At 37.3% G+C, this 18229-nt stretch overlaps 2 protein-coding genes across 2 annotated transcripts; one reads left to right on the top strand and one right to left on the bottom strand.

Annotated features, from left to right (window-relative positions):
- The first annotated feature begins 1492 nt into the window (after positions 1-1492).
- Positions 1493-8226, top strand: cfl1 (cofilin 1). Its single transcript, XM_023407323.2, has 4 exons — positions 1493-1627; positions 5354-5664; positions 5752-5828; positions 7220-8226. The coding sequence occupies exons 1-4, from the start codon at positions 1625-1627 to the stop codon at positions 7330-7332; spliced, it is 504 nt and encodes a 167-aa protein (XP_023263091.1). The 5' UTR covers positions 1493-1624; the 3' UTR covers positions 7333-8226.
- A 618-nt stretch (positions 8227-8844) lies between these two features.
- On the bottom strand, positions 8845-12886 carry prss23 (serine protease 23). Its single transcript, XM_023407321.2, has 2 exons — positions 12615-12886; positions 8845-10761 (listed from the first exon to the last, which is right to left on the bottom strand). The coding sequence occupies exon 2, from the start codon at positions 10742-10744 to the stop codon at positions 9590-9592; it is 1155 nt and encodes a 384-aa protein (XP_023263089.1). The 5' UTR covers positions 10745-10761; positions 12615-12886; the 3' UTR covers positions 8845-9589.
- Between the last annotated feature and the right edge of the window lie 5343 nt (positions 12887-18229).

The raw sequence follows: 18229 nt of genomic DNA, 5'->3' as shown, positions 1-18229 counted from the left end.
TAGAGATTGTCTTTCAGTGTAAATGTGCAGCCACAAAATTGTACTTTTAACACCACTACCTTTACTTGGCAGCTGGTTACTTTTCAGTATAAGATTTCTCACGTAGACAGTAATGTTAGTTCATACATACATACAACATATTTTTCTATGTGATTGCAGACTGGCATGACATGTTATACATCTATAGACTAAATGTAGGGTTATGACAATGGATTGTGGTGCAAGAGGCTTTAGGTGTCCCCCAGACAATAAAATAAAATAATGAAATAAACAGCTCTGCCTTGGTATGAATCGACCTCAGGTGTGTCTATTAAAACGTCATGTTATCCTCTGTAGAAATGTGTGGATTCAGCTCCCCGCTTTATGTGTCGTTCTGGTCCCACTCCTCTCCTGCCACTGCCTGAAGTACCGCTGCCTCTCATCCTCACAGACCTCTCTGTGTCTTCTCTCTCCTCTCTCTCTCTCGATGCGTTGCCGTTTAAAAATCTGCTATAGCGAATTTCGTGTCCCTTGTTTCCTTATATGGTGATCAGCGTCGCGGCCCGACCCCTCCTTGCGCTGGGAGCGAGGCGCGTGCACCGGCCGCCGCCGCCGCTTGCCGTTCACTTCCATATTTGGAAGTGAGTTGAACAAGAACTGCACGGAGGGCAGGGGGGAGAGGAGGAGGCAGGGGGGAGAGGAGGAGGCAGGGAGGGCGGGGATGAATGGCGGAGAATTTCCTCCCACCCCGAAACCGCTTTGCGCAGAGCAGGCTTCTGAATGTCGGTCAAAGCAGCAACACACCCGCTTTACTTATTAATCACTCCTCACGCCACTGGTGTAATAATTAATAGAACGTATTTGAACCGATTCTCAAATTACAACACTGTTCACAATGATACCCACATACATGGCCTATTGGTTATATATATATATATATATATATATATATATATATTTATCCTGTTCTTAGAATAGGTTACAATTAAAAAAAAAAGAATATAGCTTCAACCATAATGTTCGTAATTCTATTGTACATCAAGTACTAAAGCACTGTTAAATACTTTTATAATATAGCATATCTGATATCACCAGGGATTTGTAGGTTTAGTCAAATAGCTATTACACAAACACATATTCCCATAATGCTCTCCGTTACTTGTTTAGTATGTTTGATTTCTCAACACATACTGTAACAATAAAATAATAAATACTGCCAATATCACTGGGAAAATAAGAAGTAAAAAAGACAAATAAATTATGAGTGAAATACTAATCCCCTCAAACTGGTGGCAATTGGTGTGACGTTTAACAGTGGTCAATAATATGTTAAGATTTATCTAGGAAAATGATTTGTATTTCCTGTTTAATCTGTTTATTTAAAGCACTGATCTGAAGCTAATTATTAATTAGATTACATTCACAGATTAAAAGCATTAATCAATTGTAAACACCAACAAGCAAATAAAAACATCCCGATGCTCGTGCTTTGCAAATGGGCGCTCCCGCTCGTGTACCTTGCTCTAGCAGGATCGCGCCTATAGGCGCGTTCACGTTGCGTATCCAGTGTGTGAGTGCGAGCGGCAGTTGACCATCACAGTCCATTCAGTTTCTACCCAGACGCTGACAAGTCTAATCCACAGCAATGGTAGGTTTAACGCCTTTTTTTTTTTTTTAATAGCACTTCATGTCTTCTCGCTGGTTCCACTGCGTCTCATATACTTGATTTCAATATATAGGGAGCTTCATTGTCAATTTATGTTATATTTTGTGGATTACGGTATTGGTTTTAGCATCAAACATAGCAAGACATCTCTGTGCCGCAGGAGAAGCTGCTAGCACCGGGGCTAGGTGGTGAGCCTCTCCGCTGTGCGAGAAGCTGGAAAGCTAGTAATGCTTTCAGAGAGCCTGACGAAGCCGCAGGTCATACTCCTCACATTCAGCGAATGTACAGTGCGGTATTTTTTTCTCAATATTGTGATAAGAGGCCAGATAAACGACTGACGATCCCAAACAACTGGCGCCATTTCGTTCATCTGTCCGTGTTTCACCGACATAAAGCCGCTTTACAAAAGGCCCTGCCTGCGTTAGATCGTTGTCATGACGCGGGTCCGGTGTTTGAACTGCATCATGTTTCTGTTATTTCACCTGAGCTCGTCGGTCCTTCCACGGAGGAGCGACGCTGGCAGGTGCAGCAGCGACTCGGGGCCGTCAAGCTAATGGTATTGTTAGCTGAACTAGCTACGTTAGCAAAGACAGAAAATGACACCCATTATGGCTGGCGCTAGCTGTGATTTCCTGGTTCTTTGTCTGTACGCGGCTTCCTCGCTAACAGCATTTTAGACTGGGTTGACTGCGTGCTTTAAGTCGAGTACGTTTTAGCCCATAGTGATACTAAATGAGCAAAATGTAGGTTTATGGTCCATTTGCGTTGTGGCAGTAAATGTGTGAATTGACAGACGAACAATCGGTTAGAGCAGAGTTTTGCCTTATATAGCAAGCTAGCGTACACATGTGCGTGTGCTGCATTCATGGCCCCACCCTGAATTTGGTGCAAAGACCATTTTGTTTGGTCCCGTATTATAATGGATCTGCACTCGGATATCATTTACTGTCATCTGCACTGTGATAATTTTGCCATGTATCTACGCACATGTAGGGACAAATATGACAGAATTATCACCATTATGTAACGCCCGTTTGGCAGTGTTGGATTCGTTAGCTAAAGCTAGCGGGCCGCTGTCTCTGGATCTTCGTGGTCGGTGCTGCGCATCTTTTTAGTTGCGCATCTAATTTGTACAGCCGTCTATACACCCTGAACGCCCGTCACGCGATTAGACTACTGCACAGTACCAAGAGGAAATATTTACCGGATATCTCAATTCATTTAAACACGGTCATCATACATAAGTGAAGCATAGAGATACCGGATATGGCAGAATATGCGTTATTTTTGGCATTAAAACAACACGTAAAATTAGCTCATATGATCATATATCCGTCGTATAACTTTTACATCAGGTTTTTTTTTTTAACATCCAGCAGTGATGTCTTTTGTCTTTCATTGCTGAGTCTGCACCTTTAACAACCTGACATCAACTAAATCTGCCTGCTGAACAGTTCCCCTTTCCCTATCCAGTGTTTTTTTAAGAGTTTGAATACAAAGGCGTTAGGCCTGTGGTTGGTAGTGAAAATGTCCCTTATGATAATAGCTTGTGAGGCCTGTAATCTTAACTGTTCCTCCGTGTAAGAGAATTAAAGACTTGGACTGTGACTAGATTTGTATTGAGCCACTTTAACGTCGACGTCTGTAAAGAAAAGTATCCATGGTTCATATTAGATGAGGTGAGAGCTTAGTGGTCACCATGGTGATAGTAGTCTGCCTTTATAAATAAACAAAATATAACAATCCCATGGCAAATTGTGGCAAGGCAAAGAAGTGGAAACATAAAAGAACTTGATTGACTCAACAGTTGTAAATCATGTTTGGGTACAAAAAAGAGAAATACAAAGGATATGGCCATAAGAAAGCAGTGAGACAAATGTGTCGTGTCAAGTAAAAAAAGAATATTGATATTTGTTACCTTGGTAAATATTTTTGGAAAAAGCAAAGAACATGAAAAATAAGAGTATAATGCTTATTCTATTGATGGGTGGATTATGGACGTGATTAAAGATTGTTTGCTGGTTAATTATTATTCTAAAAGTCACTGTTATCTCACACAGGCCTTTTACTCCTTGAGCAAACAGACTGTGCCCGTTCTGCTTGGCAGTTGGGTTCCCTTTCCGTCTTTCCTGCCCCATTATTTCCTTTTCATTGTTGTCTTTTTTTCCATTGACACATTGCTGGTAGGTAGCAGTTTTCTTCCATCTTCTCATGAGACTGCATTTTCCTGTGATGGATTGCCTTAAACAGAGTCAGAAGACCTGACTGAGTGAGTTTATGGAGCAGCTGTGACTTGGCGATGTGACTTGTATTCTATATTTCAACAGAAGCGCCATTGTCTGTGACTGAACCCTGCTCCGAAACGCTTAATTCCGGACCACACCCTCACCCACATGGTCATCTTTATGGCAGAGATACATGACTTCTGCCTCTGCTCGCAGAGAGAACTCATATAATGTTTTATACCAACTGGTCCTGCCCCAGTGACAGATGGACTTTGAGCAAGTGACACTAGGCACATATTGTTGTTTCTTTCCTTCGGTACTCTTGCTGTCTGATCTCATACATAATAAATGGAATTAAAAGGCTGTGGTGACTGAATCATCATTGTTGATTTCATTTGCACCAACTGTGCTGGCAGTTAATAATTTTCAGATTGCATTACACAATTTTTAACACCATGACCAACAGCTTGTCACGGCCACACCTTTTTGGTTTCAAACCTTTTTATCAGTTGTCCTCGTAGAAGCATTCTTGCTGTGTGTGTGATAGTCACATGCCACCCTCTCAGACCCTCTTCATTTTCATAATGTCTGTATTTACTGTACTCGTGTCCTCACTTCTGCCCTGTTGGAAAACGATGACAAGTGCTGTCTTGTTTCATAGAGTAGAGCTCCAACTACCAGTTATTTACTTTATCAGTTAGTCTGTCGATTTTTTTTTATTTTATTTAAACGGTAATATTATTATTTTTTAGATTAATCCTTTGGTCCATTAATGGTCTGAAAATAGCAATAAATACCTGTAACAAGTTCCTGAAGCCCAAGTCGCCATATTTTAAGTGTTTGTTTTGTCCAACAGTTTAAAAACCAAAGATGGATGAATAAGAATACCAGCAAAGTTAAACATTAGAGCTGGATCAAGACAAAACTACATGTTAAGCTGTCCCCTTGGTCACCAATTTTAACAGGCATTTTTCTCTAGTCTGTCATTTTATAGATGAAACAATGAATCTATTAATTGAAAACATAATTGGAAGATTAATCAATAATGAAAGTAAACGGTAGTTGTAGCCCTAATTCACATTTGAAAAGCTGCAACTGGTGAATTTTTGATGCCAAGACTTTGACTTAAAACGATTGATAATCAAAATGGATTAAAAAGATTAACCAGCACCTATTGATTAATCAACCAATTGTTCAACTCTACATTGGAACTTAACATCATTAAGTGTTTATTTACATTTTAAACATTTTATCCTTGGATCATGATTATATTTCCCAAATTACTCCAAAGATAGGGAAAAGCATTCCCAGTTATAGCAATGCATTTTCTACTAGATCAAAAAGTCATTTCAAATACATTTGTTTTTTATTGTTAGGGTTATGGTGGGTTGTATACTCTACTGCTGTATTTGCAGTAATGGCAGCTGCCATGTTAAACTATGAATATATTGGACTCTGAGTCAACATACCGTTCTCTCCACAGGCCTCCGGCGTGAAAGTGACCGATGAAGTTATCGCAGTCTTCAATGACATGAAGGTGCGCAAGGCTCAGGCAAACGAGGATGAGAAGAGGAAGAGGAAGAAGGCCATTCTGTTCTGTCTGAGCAAGGACCTCAAGAACATCGTTCTGGATGATGGCAAAGAGATCCTGCTGGGTGACTTGGGAACCACAGTCCAGGATCCATACCAGCACTTCGTGAAGATGCTGCCCCCAGACGACTGCCGCTACGCCCTGTATGACGCAACCTATGAGACCAAAGAAACAAAGAAGGAGGACCTGGTCTTCATCTTCTGGTGAGTGCAGCCATTATCACACATTATAGGGTTTATGATCTTCATTAAGACAACATTTGGCTTTAATATTTTTTTCCCCTCTCACAGGGCTCCAGATAGTGCCCCCTTGAAGAGCAAGATGATCTATGCCAGCTCAAAAGATGCTATCAAGAGGAAATTTGAAGGTGAGTCAGACTTAAAGCTGCCCTAATCAATTGTCCTTGTATTGACACTGGGTCAAATGTGGTTAGTGACAGCCCCACCAAAGATTAACACCTGACTATGCACTTCCCCTCAACTAGCATCTAGGTGTCTTTCAGCTTATTGTTTTGGCTTTACATCCTACCACTTACTGTTTTGTTCACTCTCACCGCTCTCATAGTGAGGTGAAAAATCTGATTAATCTGCTGTACATTGTCTGGCAGGTAAAGTTGACAACCAGCTTGTGAACATAGTAGAGCATTTAGCAGCTAAAGAGCTAGACATTTTCCTCAAGATTTATCAACTCTGAGCTAAAATGAGAGACTAGTATTTATCAGGTGGTTAGACAAATGGCTTCATATTAACTTAAATGTTGCTTCATATCTCTTGGACGTGTAACAGGCCATTATTATATCAACCTAATGGGATGGTAAATGTCAGTGTTGTGTAAACAGTTTGTTCTTCTGCCCCCAAGTGGACAAAAAAATTAATAGTTTTTTTTTTTAAATCACTAAATGCATAATCATAACATTTTGCTTAACCATCCTCAGTCTAATAGCGTAGCATAAACGTTATTCTGCTCTTATACATAAACTTCAAAATGCTCAATACAACTCTAAACCTGAATTAATCCACGTATGTTTCAGTAGTTTATTTGTTTTGTTTTGTACTTTTTTTGGTAAGAATTTAAATGATTGGTAGGAAAGATAGAGTATTAATGTGGAATCATTTTTATCCTTTTAACTTTTTTTAAATATCTTAATCTCATAATATCTAAACATTATGTCAGTGCAAACGACAAAGTAGTCAGAATGATTTTTCTTGACTGTTTGTCTCTATTATACATGTACATCTCTTGCTGCAAGTCAGCCTGTTGGCAGTGGCCACGTCACATTCAAGTAATTGTTCATTTTGACCAAGTGGGACCTACAAGCTTTCAAGCTGCACTTGTGCTTCTCATTTGTCTCACTGCTAATGCTGTTCTTCACCAGAAAGTGTTAAGAATGAAAATTTAACATTCTCCCATTCCTACAAAACATTACAGGAATTTTGCATTGACATGAATTAAGTGCCTTTATATGTAAGATACTATTTGCTGGATGAGCCAAATATTTTATCCATAAATAGTCTCTTGCTTGATTTTCCAGAAAATGTACTATATGGTGATATACATTGTCATTTTCATCCATATCCGCCATTTAACATTAAACCACATTTTGGTCAATAGACATGTACCTGAAAAGGTTTGCTCATTTTGGAAAATGCACTTTTTTTCTTTTTTTTTCTTTTTTAAGCTTACCTGATGGTCTATATTGACACAACTTTTTTCAGTGTGTAATTCAGACTGCTGTCTTTGTCTCTCCCACCCCTTCAGGTATTAAGCACGAGTGGCAGGTGAACGGCTTGGAGGACCTCAAAGACCGGCACACCCTGGCAGAAAAGCTTGGTGGCTCATCAGTAGTCAGCCTGGAAGGATCCCCTATATAAATATTACCCCCACTCCTACGGCTTCGATCGAGGCCTTTCAGACACATCTGTTGGGTTTAGCTGTTCATTCCAGTGTGGTTTGGAGAAGGGCAAAAGCAGAACCAGCACCATTTGCGGGACTTTCTTGGGGAGGGATATTGTGGGTGGGTTTGGGGTCAAGTGACAGTTACAGAGGAAAAAAAAAAGAAATTCCACAAATTCAGACTGTCATTCCAGTTCAAGCAACATAAAGGATATGAACAAAACACACACAAAGGAAAAACATAAGATACAACTGAGGAAGGAGGATGATGATGATAAATACACATATTGTTCACGCTTAAGGACAGGATTTTCTTCTTTCTGGGTTCCATTTGAAAAATTGCAGAGAAAGGGACAGGCAACAACCTTTAGTTTTCCAACCACTGAATCCTGACAAATAATCGTTCCAACTACTTTTTTTTTTTTTTGCCAAACTTCTAATTAAGTTTTGTAAGTGTGTGTAGTTGAGACTAGGTGTAGTATGAACTAATTCACTCTTGAATGCACAAGATGTATCAAAACTTTCTCTGGGGGAACACGGTTAAATATATATATTTTTCTCTTCTTTTTTTTTTTTTTGTTTTGTTTTGTTATTCCATTGTTTTTTCTTCTTGAACATGCAAATTCCAAAACTTGAGTGATTCCTTTTTATTTCCAGTTCTGGGTCAGAAAACTATGGCATTTGATGTAGTAAACAGAACATTCCTTGTACGTGTTAAAACCAGGATCTCCTCAATTTAAAATCATTGGTGTTATGAAGGTCTGATGGGGAGCGATGTGTATATGAAAGACCGGCGGTCAGAGTTAAGACTGATATTGAATGGTGGATGTTTTGTATCGTCTCCTTATCTCTAATAAAAAGCACTAAACTACTGACTTGTTCTGCTCCTTTTTTTTTTTTTTTCCCACTTTTTTTTTTCTTTTTTTCTTTTTTTTTTTTACTTCTGCTTTGTAAAAACACTAGCTGTTGACATACTCTTTAATTTCAGGTTTTGGTCATCTGTCACACATCAGATTGTCGTTTAATATAACGGTGGTGGTGATGGTGGATTGTTCTAATTGTAAAGTTTTACATTTTGAGAACCTTAATTCACAAATGGTTAAATAACAAATGTGCTCATCCAATTCAGTTAGGGCTATAATTAATCATTTTCATTGTTTGGTCTATAAAATGTCCTAAATTCCAAGTTGAAATATTTCAACATTTCATTTGTCCAATGAACTGTTTAAAGCCCAAAGATGGACAGTTTACAATCATGGTAGCTGAAATGACAATATTTACAGGAACCAGGTCATTCTTAGGTGAAAAAATGACAAATTTTTGCAGACTAATTTCTTGTCAATTGACAAATCAATTAATTCAGCTCTAAATTCAGTTTAAACCAAGGTGAATCACATCACTGCTGTTCAGGTCCATTGATGCTGCAGTATCATTACGACCACAGGAGGTCACCCCAACACCACTCCTCAAACCAGACACAAAGACACAAGCACTTATAAATCTCTGTTTATTAAAATATATCAAGCATTCTTTTAAAAAATAAAATTAACACTCTGTCTCTCCAGTCCACACTGTGAAGAGCAAGCTGTCTGCTGAAATGTTAGGCATCAGTGGTGTCCGTTAACTATTGTCAGTTCTTTAGTCTGTGCACTCTAGAGCTGTGTATCTAGGAGAATGTGGATCGTGGCAGATGAAGCTTAATGATCCATGAGGAGCTATCAAAATACCAAACCATTTCCCCCAAAAAGTAGAGAAAAGATGAAAAGAAAGAAAAATGTCCTCAGTAGATAATCCACAGTAGGAAAATAATGTGCTGTTACTGACACACACCACACACACAAGGAAAACTGCTTTTTTTTCTCTCTCTCTCTTGTAAAAAAGTGGTTTATGTTAATACTGTGGAAAAACTGACTGTGAGTAAAAACGTATTAAAAGATGCCGTGGTGATGATCTCACAGGCAGATTGTTTAATAGGCTCAGAGATTACAGACAGCTAATTAAACACACGAGAGGAATAACTCGATGAAGGGGAACTAGATCAGAAAGTAACTGAGTAGATCTGCTTTCCTGGTCTACCACAGAAGGATGATATTTTGTATGGATTTAATCCAGTTTCACTCTTCTTTCTTTAAGTGAAATAAAGACGTTTCACTTTATTTTTGCAGTGATTTTGTGTTTTCTTGTGTTTTTCTTGCTCTGCTTTCATAACCTCCTTTTATTCTACTCCTATCCCTCTCAGTCCTGGACACAGTCCAGCCGGTTACCGTGCACCCAGTAACAGATCTGAGCAAACTTCAGAGGAGTGATACGCACAGCCACATTGTAATCCCGGTTCTCTCCATCTATCTCCAGCCACTGGTGTCCAGAGAAAATGCCGATGACCTTCCTTTCCCAGCGCTCTAAACTGTTGTCCCATACTCTTCCATAAACTCCAGAGCCGCTGGCTCCCGGTCGGGCATCACAGTGCTGGTATATCAGGTCACTGGACTCTTCTTCCACCGGACAAAATCTGTACACCAGCTCCCCAGGTCTGTCGCTGTCAAAACCAGAGAAGTGGATGCGATTCCCTGCCAGGTCATCAGAGGAGGGAGCCACAGAGAGGCGCATGAAGGGACGTCGGTGAGGCCACCGCAGCTCCAGCAGGGCATAATCAAAGTCCATGCTGACCTCCTGAGGGCCCTGGATCCAGCCCTTTGGCACACGTGTACGTTTCACCCTCACCCAGCGGACCAGAGGCTTCTTGGCCGAAATGAGGTTGGCTTTTGTGCCATTGATAGATGGAGGGATCAGGAAGCCCACCCTGAGCTTCCTCGCCCCCTTCACATAATCCTTCCCATCATGCACACAGTGGGCAGCTGTGAGGACGTGCTGTTGAGACACAAGAACGCCGGTGCAGCCGGTGGAGATCCGCACGGCTGTGGAGAAAGGGTAATCCAACAGGAAGTTGTCGCCCTGAATGTTAAAACGGCCGTCTGCTCCATAGATCTGCCGCCTCACACGCTTGTGTCTGGGCTTCACTCTGGGCCCTCTCCTGGGTGAAGGGTGAGCAAAGAGACGGTCATCACTCTCAAACACATCCTCACCCTCCACATCTACAGTAGTGAGAGTGCGAGAGCCGTCAGCGTACAGCGTCTCGAAAGCCAGTTTCTCAGTCAGCTGCTCATCCTGCTCTCCTCTGTGAAAGCAGCTAGAGTTGCAGTGAGTTGTGAAGTCCAGCTGAGTCTGAGCGCTGAAGTGGGAGCGAGTGAGAGGCCTCGGTGTGTGAGGTACTAGTGTGGGGACGTGGACCGGTGGGGGGTGAGAAGGGTGCAGAAAGGACAGGGTGAGGGGGAGGAAGAGCTGGAGGAGAAGGAGCAGGTGAGTCAGGAGGGAGCTCTCATGTGGCGTCATCCTGGTGACGGAAAACACTGCAACGACACAGAAAATAATCACACACGTGAGAGGAACAGCTTACCAACTTATCCTTGAGAGATTGCATGAATTCCTACATGTTTTTCAAGAAACCAACAGTGGAAAATATACCCAAACAAGCTGTCTGACAAGCACACAAACTCTAATCCCTTGTAAATCTGGACTCTCTCACAGTTTATTGTTGATTGTAAATCACAGCGCCTATGCAAGTGAGGTCAGCTTGCAAAATCTAATGTTGCAATGCAGGCCTGAGTTTCTTCTGGTGTGGTGAGGCAACAATGAACCTCTTGTTCCTATAATATAGATTACCACAAAAATAGGATTTCAGCCTGGCGGAAACAAACAAGCATTTTAAAGTGTGTTTGGTACAAAAAGTCACAGGAAAAGTTCAATCATACAGGAAACAAAGTGGCCATGACATAACTGTAAAGCCAGAACAAAGTTGTGTGGTCAATGGTCTAGAGGGAAAAGAAACACAGTTTGTGATTACTTGAAACATAAAAAAACACCAGGATTTTGTTTCCTTCAAATGATCTACAAGATAGAGATTTTGCATTAGAGGCGACTGAATAGGTGAATAAGAGGTTGGGAGGGTACAATAAAAGCCCTCCAGTCAAATATTTGTCAAAGCTCAGAGGTAAGAAGTTGTTTTCCATCAAACATTAACTACTTCACAGTGTACGTGGGGCTTTCAGGGCAGATTAGCAGCAACAAGGAGATACTTGATCCCCTTAAAAGGCTGTGGACCCAGAGGCACTCATGGCACGAAGAGAGCAGGTGTGTAAAAAGTGAAAAAAAAAAAAAAAAAAGCAAGTTGAGACATGGCAGCAAAATAGAGCATTATTCCTAACAAAAGACAGGGTGGGGCCTGTCCACACACCTATGTGCCATCTCATACAACACTACAAAGGAGGTAGAGTTACAAAAAGGAGCTTCTGTAAGCAGGGAAAGTACAAATTCTCTTCCATGTTGACATGTTAGATACATGACAGCTGTGGCAGACAGTTAACACCAGCTACAGAAGATCTCAAGTGGTAAATTGGCTGATGACGGAGTGGCAAATTATGACATAAACCTGTAGTTTAAAACAATAAAAATGACAAAATATCAACTGCTATTAACCAGGCTGTGGTATGAGAGATGTAACCTAAGTGATTTTGGGATGTTAAACCATGCAATAAGTGCATTTTCTGAGCCTGTTTTGGTGTTGAAACACATTATTTGATTCTTAAGACAAAATTTTCAGGCTCTAAACCAAAAACACAGCTCTTCCTAAGAGGCTCATTCTGATGAAAACCACTGGAAAATGATCCAGAATATGTCCCTGTGCAAAAGTAATAACATATAACCAGAGGCGAGATGGAGGGAGAGCAATGGTTTTTTGGACTGCAGCACTAACTTGGAGCCTGGACACTGGGATGCAATTTTGCAGAAAAAATGTTAGGGCAAATAAATCTTTTCACAGATATTGTAAGCATGTAAGAGGGAAACTACATACTACTGAAGTGGAGGACTCCCTCTAAACTGTCTGAGGGGATGTTTAAGACCAGAGACTGTAAGGAAACAGACAGAGATGAAAAACACCTGAAACCTCATAGAGACATGCATCATTGAATTTTTGACCATCATTTGACCAAAATGTTTGGACTGAATCATCTTACATCTGCCCATAAAAATAATAATCTATATATATATATATATATAACTTCTGAATGCAACAGTAGTGATGAGTCACAAACTGGCATCAAAGTAAAGACAGGCAAGGGGAAAGGGGGGAACTTTTACACTCTCTGTACAAGAATGTGTACAATTACAATTACCAAACAAACCACTAAATTTAATATATTACCTCCTGATTAGAGATCGATGGTCCGTGTTTACATTCCAATCAAGTTTTCCTCCCAATCACAACAATAACTTCCCTGGTTTTCTTCATTATGATCTCCGGTGACAGGCAGGTACTTTGTCCCTCCTCTCCGTCTCCTTGCCCCGCAGAAGTAAAAAGCTTGCTAGCTCTTTAACAGCGTGTGCACATAAAGCTCCAGATGCTGAATGTCCGGAGCGTCCTATGAAACCCGCCCAGCTCAGACAGAGAACCGCAACTAAGAGTTTCTTGTCTGGAAAGAAGTACTCTCTCTTTCTGCCTCACGGTCCTAGCGCCCCGCCTGGGGTCTTTCTGTGTGGAGTTTGCATGTTCTCTCCTTATGCCTGCATGGGTTCTCTCCGGCTTCCTCCCAGTTAACCCAAAATTAATATTGGGTTAACTGGCGACTCTAATGCCTTACTATGGTTTGCCGTTTTTACGCCTTACTATACTATGATGTTTTTATGCGTTGCTCTATTATTAAATTTTTATGCGTAACTATATAATGACTTTTCTATGACTTACCATACTATGACATTTTTTTGCCTCACTATTCTATTTTGCCTTACTATGCGATGATGTTTCTGTGCTTGACAATACCATCACTTTTTTATGCCTTACTGTAATATTACATTTTTGCCTTACTATACTATGACTTTTTTTTATGCCTTACTGCACTCTGATGTTTTTTTGCCTTAATGTACTATGACTTTTTTGCCTTACTATACTGTGACTTTTTTCCCTTACTATACTATGACTTCTTTGCCTTACTGTACTATGATGTTTTTATGCTTTACTATACAATTACTTTTTATGCCTTATTGTACTATGCCATTTTTTATGCCTTACTATGCTATGATGTTTTTATGCCTTATTATACTATGAGATTTTGATACCTTACTCCACTATGACGTTTTTGTGCCTTATATTACTATGACCTTTTTATGCCTTACTATACTATGACTTTTTTACCTTACTGTACTATGCCATTTTTTATGCCTTACTATACTATGACTTTTTTTGCCTTACTGTACTATGCCATTTTTTATGCCTTACTATACTATTACATTTTTTTTGCCATTTTTAAGCCTTACTATACTATGATGTTTTTTTCCATTTGTATGCCTTACTATACTATGACGTTTTTTTTTTACCATTTTTATGCCTTACTATACTATGATGTTTTTTTCCATTTTCATTCCTTACTATACTATGACGTTATTTGCCATTTTTATGCCTTACTATACTATGACTTTTTTTTTTTTTAACCATTTTTATGCCTTACTATGCTATGACATTTTTTGCCATGCTATACTATGACCATTTTTTCAATTTTTATGCCTTACTATACTATGACGTTTTTTGCCATTTTCTTGCCATACTATACTATAATGTTTTTTGCCATTTTTATGCCTTACTATACTATGACGTTTTTTGCCATTTTTATGCCTTACCAAACTATGACATTTTTTGCCTCACTATACTATGACTCTTATTGCCTTACATTACTATGATGTTTTTATGCTTTACTATACCATGACTTTTTATGCCATAATACACTATGACTTTGTATGCTTTACGATACTATGATGTTTTTTATGCCTTACTGTACTATGCCATGTTTTATGCCTTACTATACTATGATGTTTTTATGCCTTACTATACTATGACTTTTTTTGCCTTACTGTACTGTGATGTTTTTTATGCCTTACTATACTATGATGGTTTTTTTTGCCTTACTATACTATGCCATTTTTTATTCCTTACTATACTATTACTTTTTTTGCCTTACTGTACTATGTTTTTTATGCCTTACTATATTGTGACTTTTTTGCCTTACTGTACTATGCCATTTTTTATGCCATACTATACTATGATGTTTTTTATGCCTTAATATAATATGACTTTCTATGTCTTACTATACTATGATGTTTTTTATGCCTTACTATACAATGACTTTTTATGCCGTAATACACTATGACTTTTTATGCCAAGCAACAATATGACTTTTTTGCCTTGCCGTAATACACTATGACTTTTTTTATGCCTTACTATACTATTATGTTTTTTATGCCTTACTATACTATGACTTTTCATGCCGTAATAAACTATGACTTTTTCATGCCGTAATAAACTATGACTTTTTATGCCTTACTGTACTATGATGTTTTTTATGCCTTACTATACTATGATGTTTTCTATGCCTTACTATACTATGACTTTTTATGCCATAATAAACTGTGACTTTTTATACCTTACTATATTATGATGTTTTCTATGCCTTACTATACTATGACTTTTTTGCCTTACTATACTATGATGTTTTTTATGCCTTACTATACTATGACTTTTTATGCCGTAATACACTATGACTTTTTATGCCGTAATACACTATGACTTTTTATGCCTTACTACACTATGACATTTTATGACTTACTATATTATGACTTTTTAATGCCTTACTATACTGTGATGTTTTTATGCCTCAATAAAGTATTACTTTTTATGCCTTACTATAATATGCCTTTTTTTTTTTTGCCATTTTCATGCCTTACTATTCTATGATGTTTTTTGCCCTTTTATTGCCTTACTATACACTGACGTTTTTTGCCACATAATACTGTGACGTTTTTTGCTAGTTTCATGCCTTACTATACTATGACGTTTTTTTTTACCGTTTTTATGCCTTACTATACTATGACATTTTTTACAGTTTTTAATGCCTCACTATACTATGACTTTTTTTTTTACCGTTTTTATGCCTCACTATACTATGACGTTGTATTCCATTTTTTTCCATACTGTACTATGACATTTTTTGCCATTTTTATGCCTTACTATACTTTATATTTTTTTGCCATACTATACTATGACATTTTTTTCTATTTTTTTCCATACTATACTATGACGCTTTTTACCATTTTTATACCTTACTATACTATGACGTTTTTGCCATATATTACTATGACGTTTTTAGACATTTTCTTGCCTTACTATACTATGACGTTTTTTTGCCATTTTTATGCCTTACTATACTATGACGTTTTTGCCATATAATATTATGACGTTTTTTGCCATTTTTATGCCTTACTATACTATGACGTTTTTGCCATATAATACTATGACATTTCTTGCCATTTTTATGCCTTACTATACTCTGACGTTTTTTACCATTTTTATGCCTTACTATACTATGAAATTTTATGCCATACTATACTATGACGTTTTTTGCCATTTTTTGCCATATTATACAATGAAATTTTTCGCCATACTATACTATGACGCGTTTTGCCATTTTTATTCCTTACTATAGTATTACGTTTTTTGCCATTTTTATGCCTTACTATACTATGACTTTTTTTTTTTTAACCATTTTTATGCCTTACTATACTATGACTTTTATTGCCATACTATACTATGACGTATTTTACCATTTTTATGCCTTACTATACAATGATGTTTTTTGCCATTTTTATGCCTTACTATACTATGACATTTTTTGCCATACTATACTATGAAGTTTTTTGCCATATAATACAATTATGTTTTTTGCCATTTTCATGCCATACTATACTATGATGTTTTATGCCATTTTTATGCCTTACTATACAATGATGTTTTTTGCCATTTTTATGCCTTGCTATACAATGATATTTTTTGCCATTTTTATGCCTTACTATACTATGACGTTTTTTTTTTTAACCATTTTTATGCCTTACTATACTATGACATTTTTTGCAACATAATACTGTGACGTTTTTTGCTAGTTTCATGCCTTACTATACTATGACGTTTTTTTTTACCGTTTTTATGCCTTACTATACAATGACGTTTTTTTCCATTTTTTTCCATACTATACTATGACGTTTTTTGCCATTTTTATGCCTTACTATACTTTATCATTTTTTGCCATACTATACTATGACGTTTTTTTTTACCATTTTTATGCCTTACTATACTATGACGTTTTTTATCATTTTTATACCTTACTATACTATGACGTTTTTTGCCATATATTACTATGACGTTTTTAGCCATTTTCTTGCCTTACTATACTATGATATTTTTTGCCATTTTATGCCTTACTATACTATATAATTTTTTGCCATACTATACAATGATGTTTTTTGCCATTTTTATGCCTTACTATACTAAGAAATTTTATGCCATACTATACTATGACGTTTTTTGCCATTTTTTTGCCATATTATACTATGAAATTTTTTGCCATACTATACTATGACGTTTTTTATCATTTTTATACCTTACTATACTATGACGTTTTTTGCCATATATTACTATGACGTTTTTAGCCATTTTTTGCCTTACTATACTATGATGTTTTTTGCCATTTTTATGCCATACTATACTATGACCTTTTTTGCCATTTTTATGCCTTACTATACTATGATGTTTTTGCCATACTATACTATGACGTTTTTTTCCATTTTCATTCCTTACTATAGTATAACGTTTTTTTGCCAATTTTATGCCTTACTATACTATTACTTTTTTTACCATCTTTATGCCTTACTATACTATGACTTTTATTGCCATACTATACTATGACGTATTTTACCATTTTTATGCCTTACTATACAATGATGTTTTTTGCCATTTTTATGCCTGACTATACTATGACATTTTTTGCCATACTATACTATGAGGTTTTTTGCCATATAATACAATTATGTTTTTTGCCATTTTCATGCCATACTATACTATGATGTTTTATGCCATTTTTATGCCTTACTATACAATGATGTTTTTTGCCATACTATACTATGACGTTTTTTGCCATTTTTATGCATTACTATACAATGATGTTTTTTGCCATACTATACTATGACGTTTTTTGCCATTTTTTGCCTCACTATACTATGACTTTTTTTTTTACCATTTTTATGCCTTACTATACTATGAAATTTTATGCCATACTATACTATGACGTTTTTTGCCATTTTTTGCCATACTATACTATGACGTTTTTTGCCATTTTTATGCCTTACTATACAATGATGTTTTTTGCCATACTATACTATGACGTTTTTGCCATATATTACTATGACGTTTTTAGACATTTTCTTGCCTTACTATACTATGACGTTTTTTGCCATTTTTATGCCTTACTATACTATGACGTTTTTGCCATATAATATTATGACGTTTTTTGCCATTTTTATGCCTCACAATACTATGACATTTCTTGCCATTTTTATGCCTTACTATACTCTGACGTTTTTTACCATTTTTATGCCTTACTATACTATGATGTTTTTTGCCATACTATACTATGACGTTTTTTGCCATTTTTTGCCATACTATACTATGACGTTTTTTGCCATTTTTATGCCTTACTATACAATTATGTTTTTTGCCATACTATACTATGACGTTTTTTGCCATTTTTATGCCTTACAATACTATGATATTTTTTGCCATTTTCATGCCTTACTATACGATATAATTTTTTGCCATACTATACTATGATGTTTTTTGCCATTTTTATGCCTTGCTATACTATGATATTTTTTGCCATTTTTATGCCTTACTATACTATGACGTTTTTTGCCACATAATACTGTGACGTTTTTTGCTAG

The sequence above is a fragment of the Seriola lalandi genome, unplaced genomic scaffold, assembly GCF_002814215.2.
Source record: "Seriola lalandi dorsalis isolate HSWRI2012SDOR001 ecotype SW California unplaced genomic scaffold, Sedor1 jcf7180002054333, whole genome shotgun sequence".
NCBI lineage: Eukaryota > Metazoa > Chordata > Actinopteri > Carangiformes > Carangidae > Seriola > Seriola lalandi.
The sequence above is the reverse complement of the archived record's forward strand: the minus strand, read 5'-3'. Positions and strand labels throughout refer to the sequence as shown.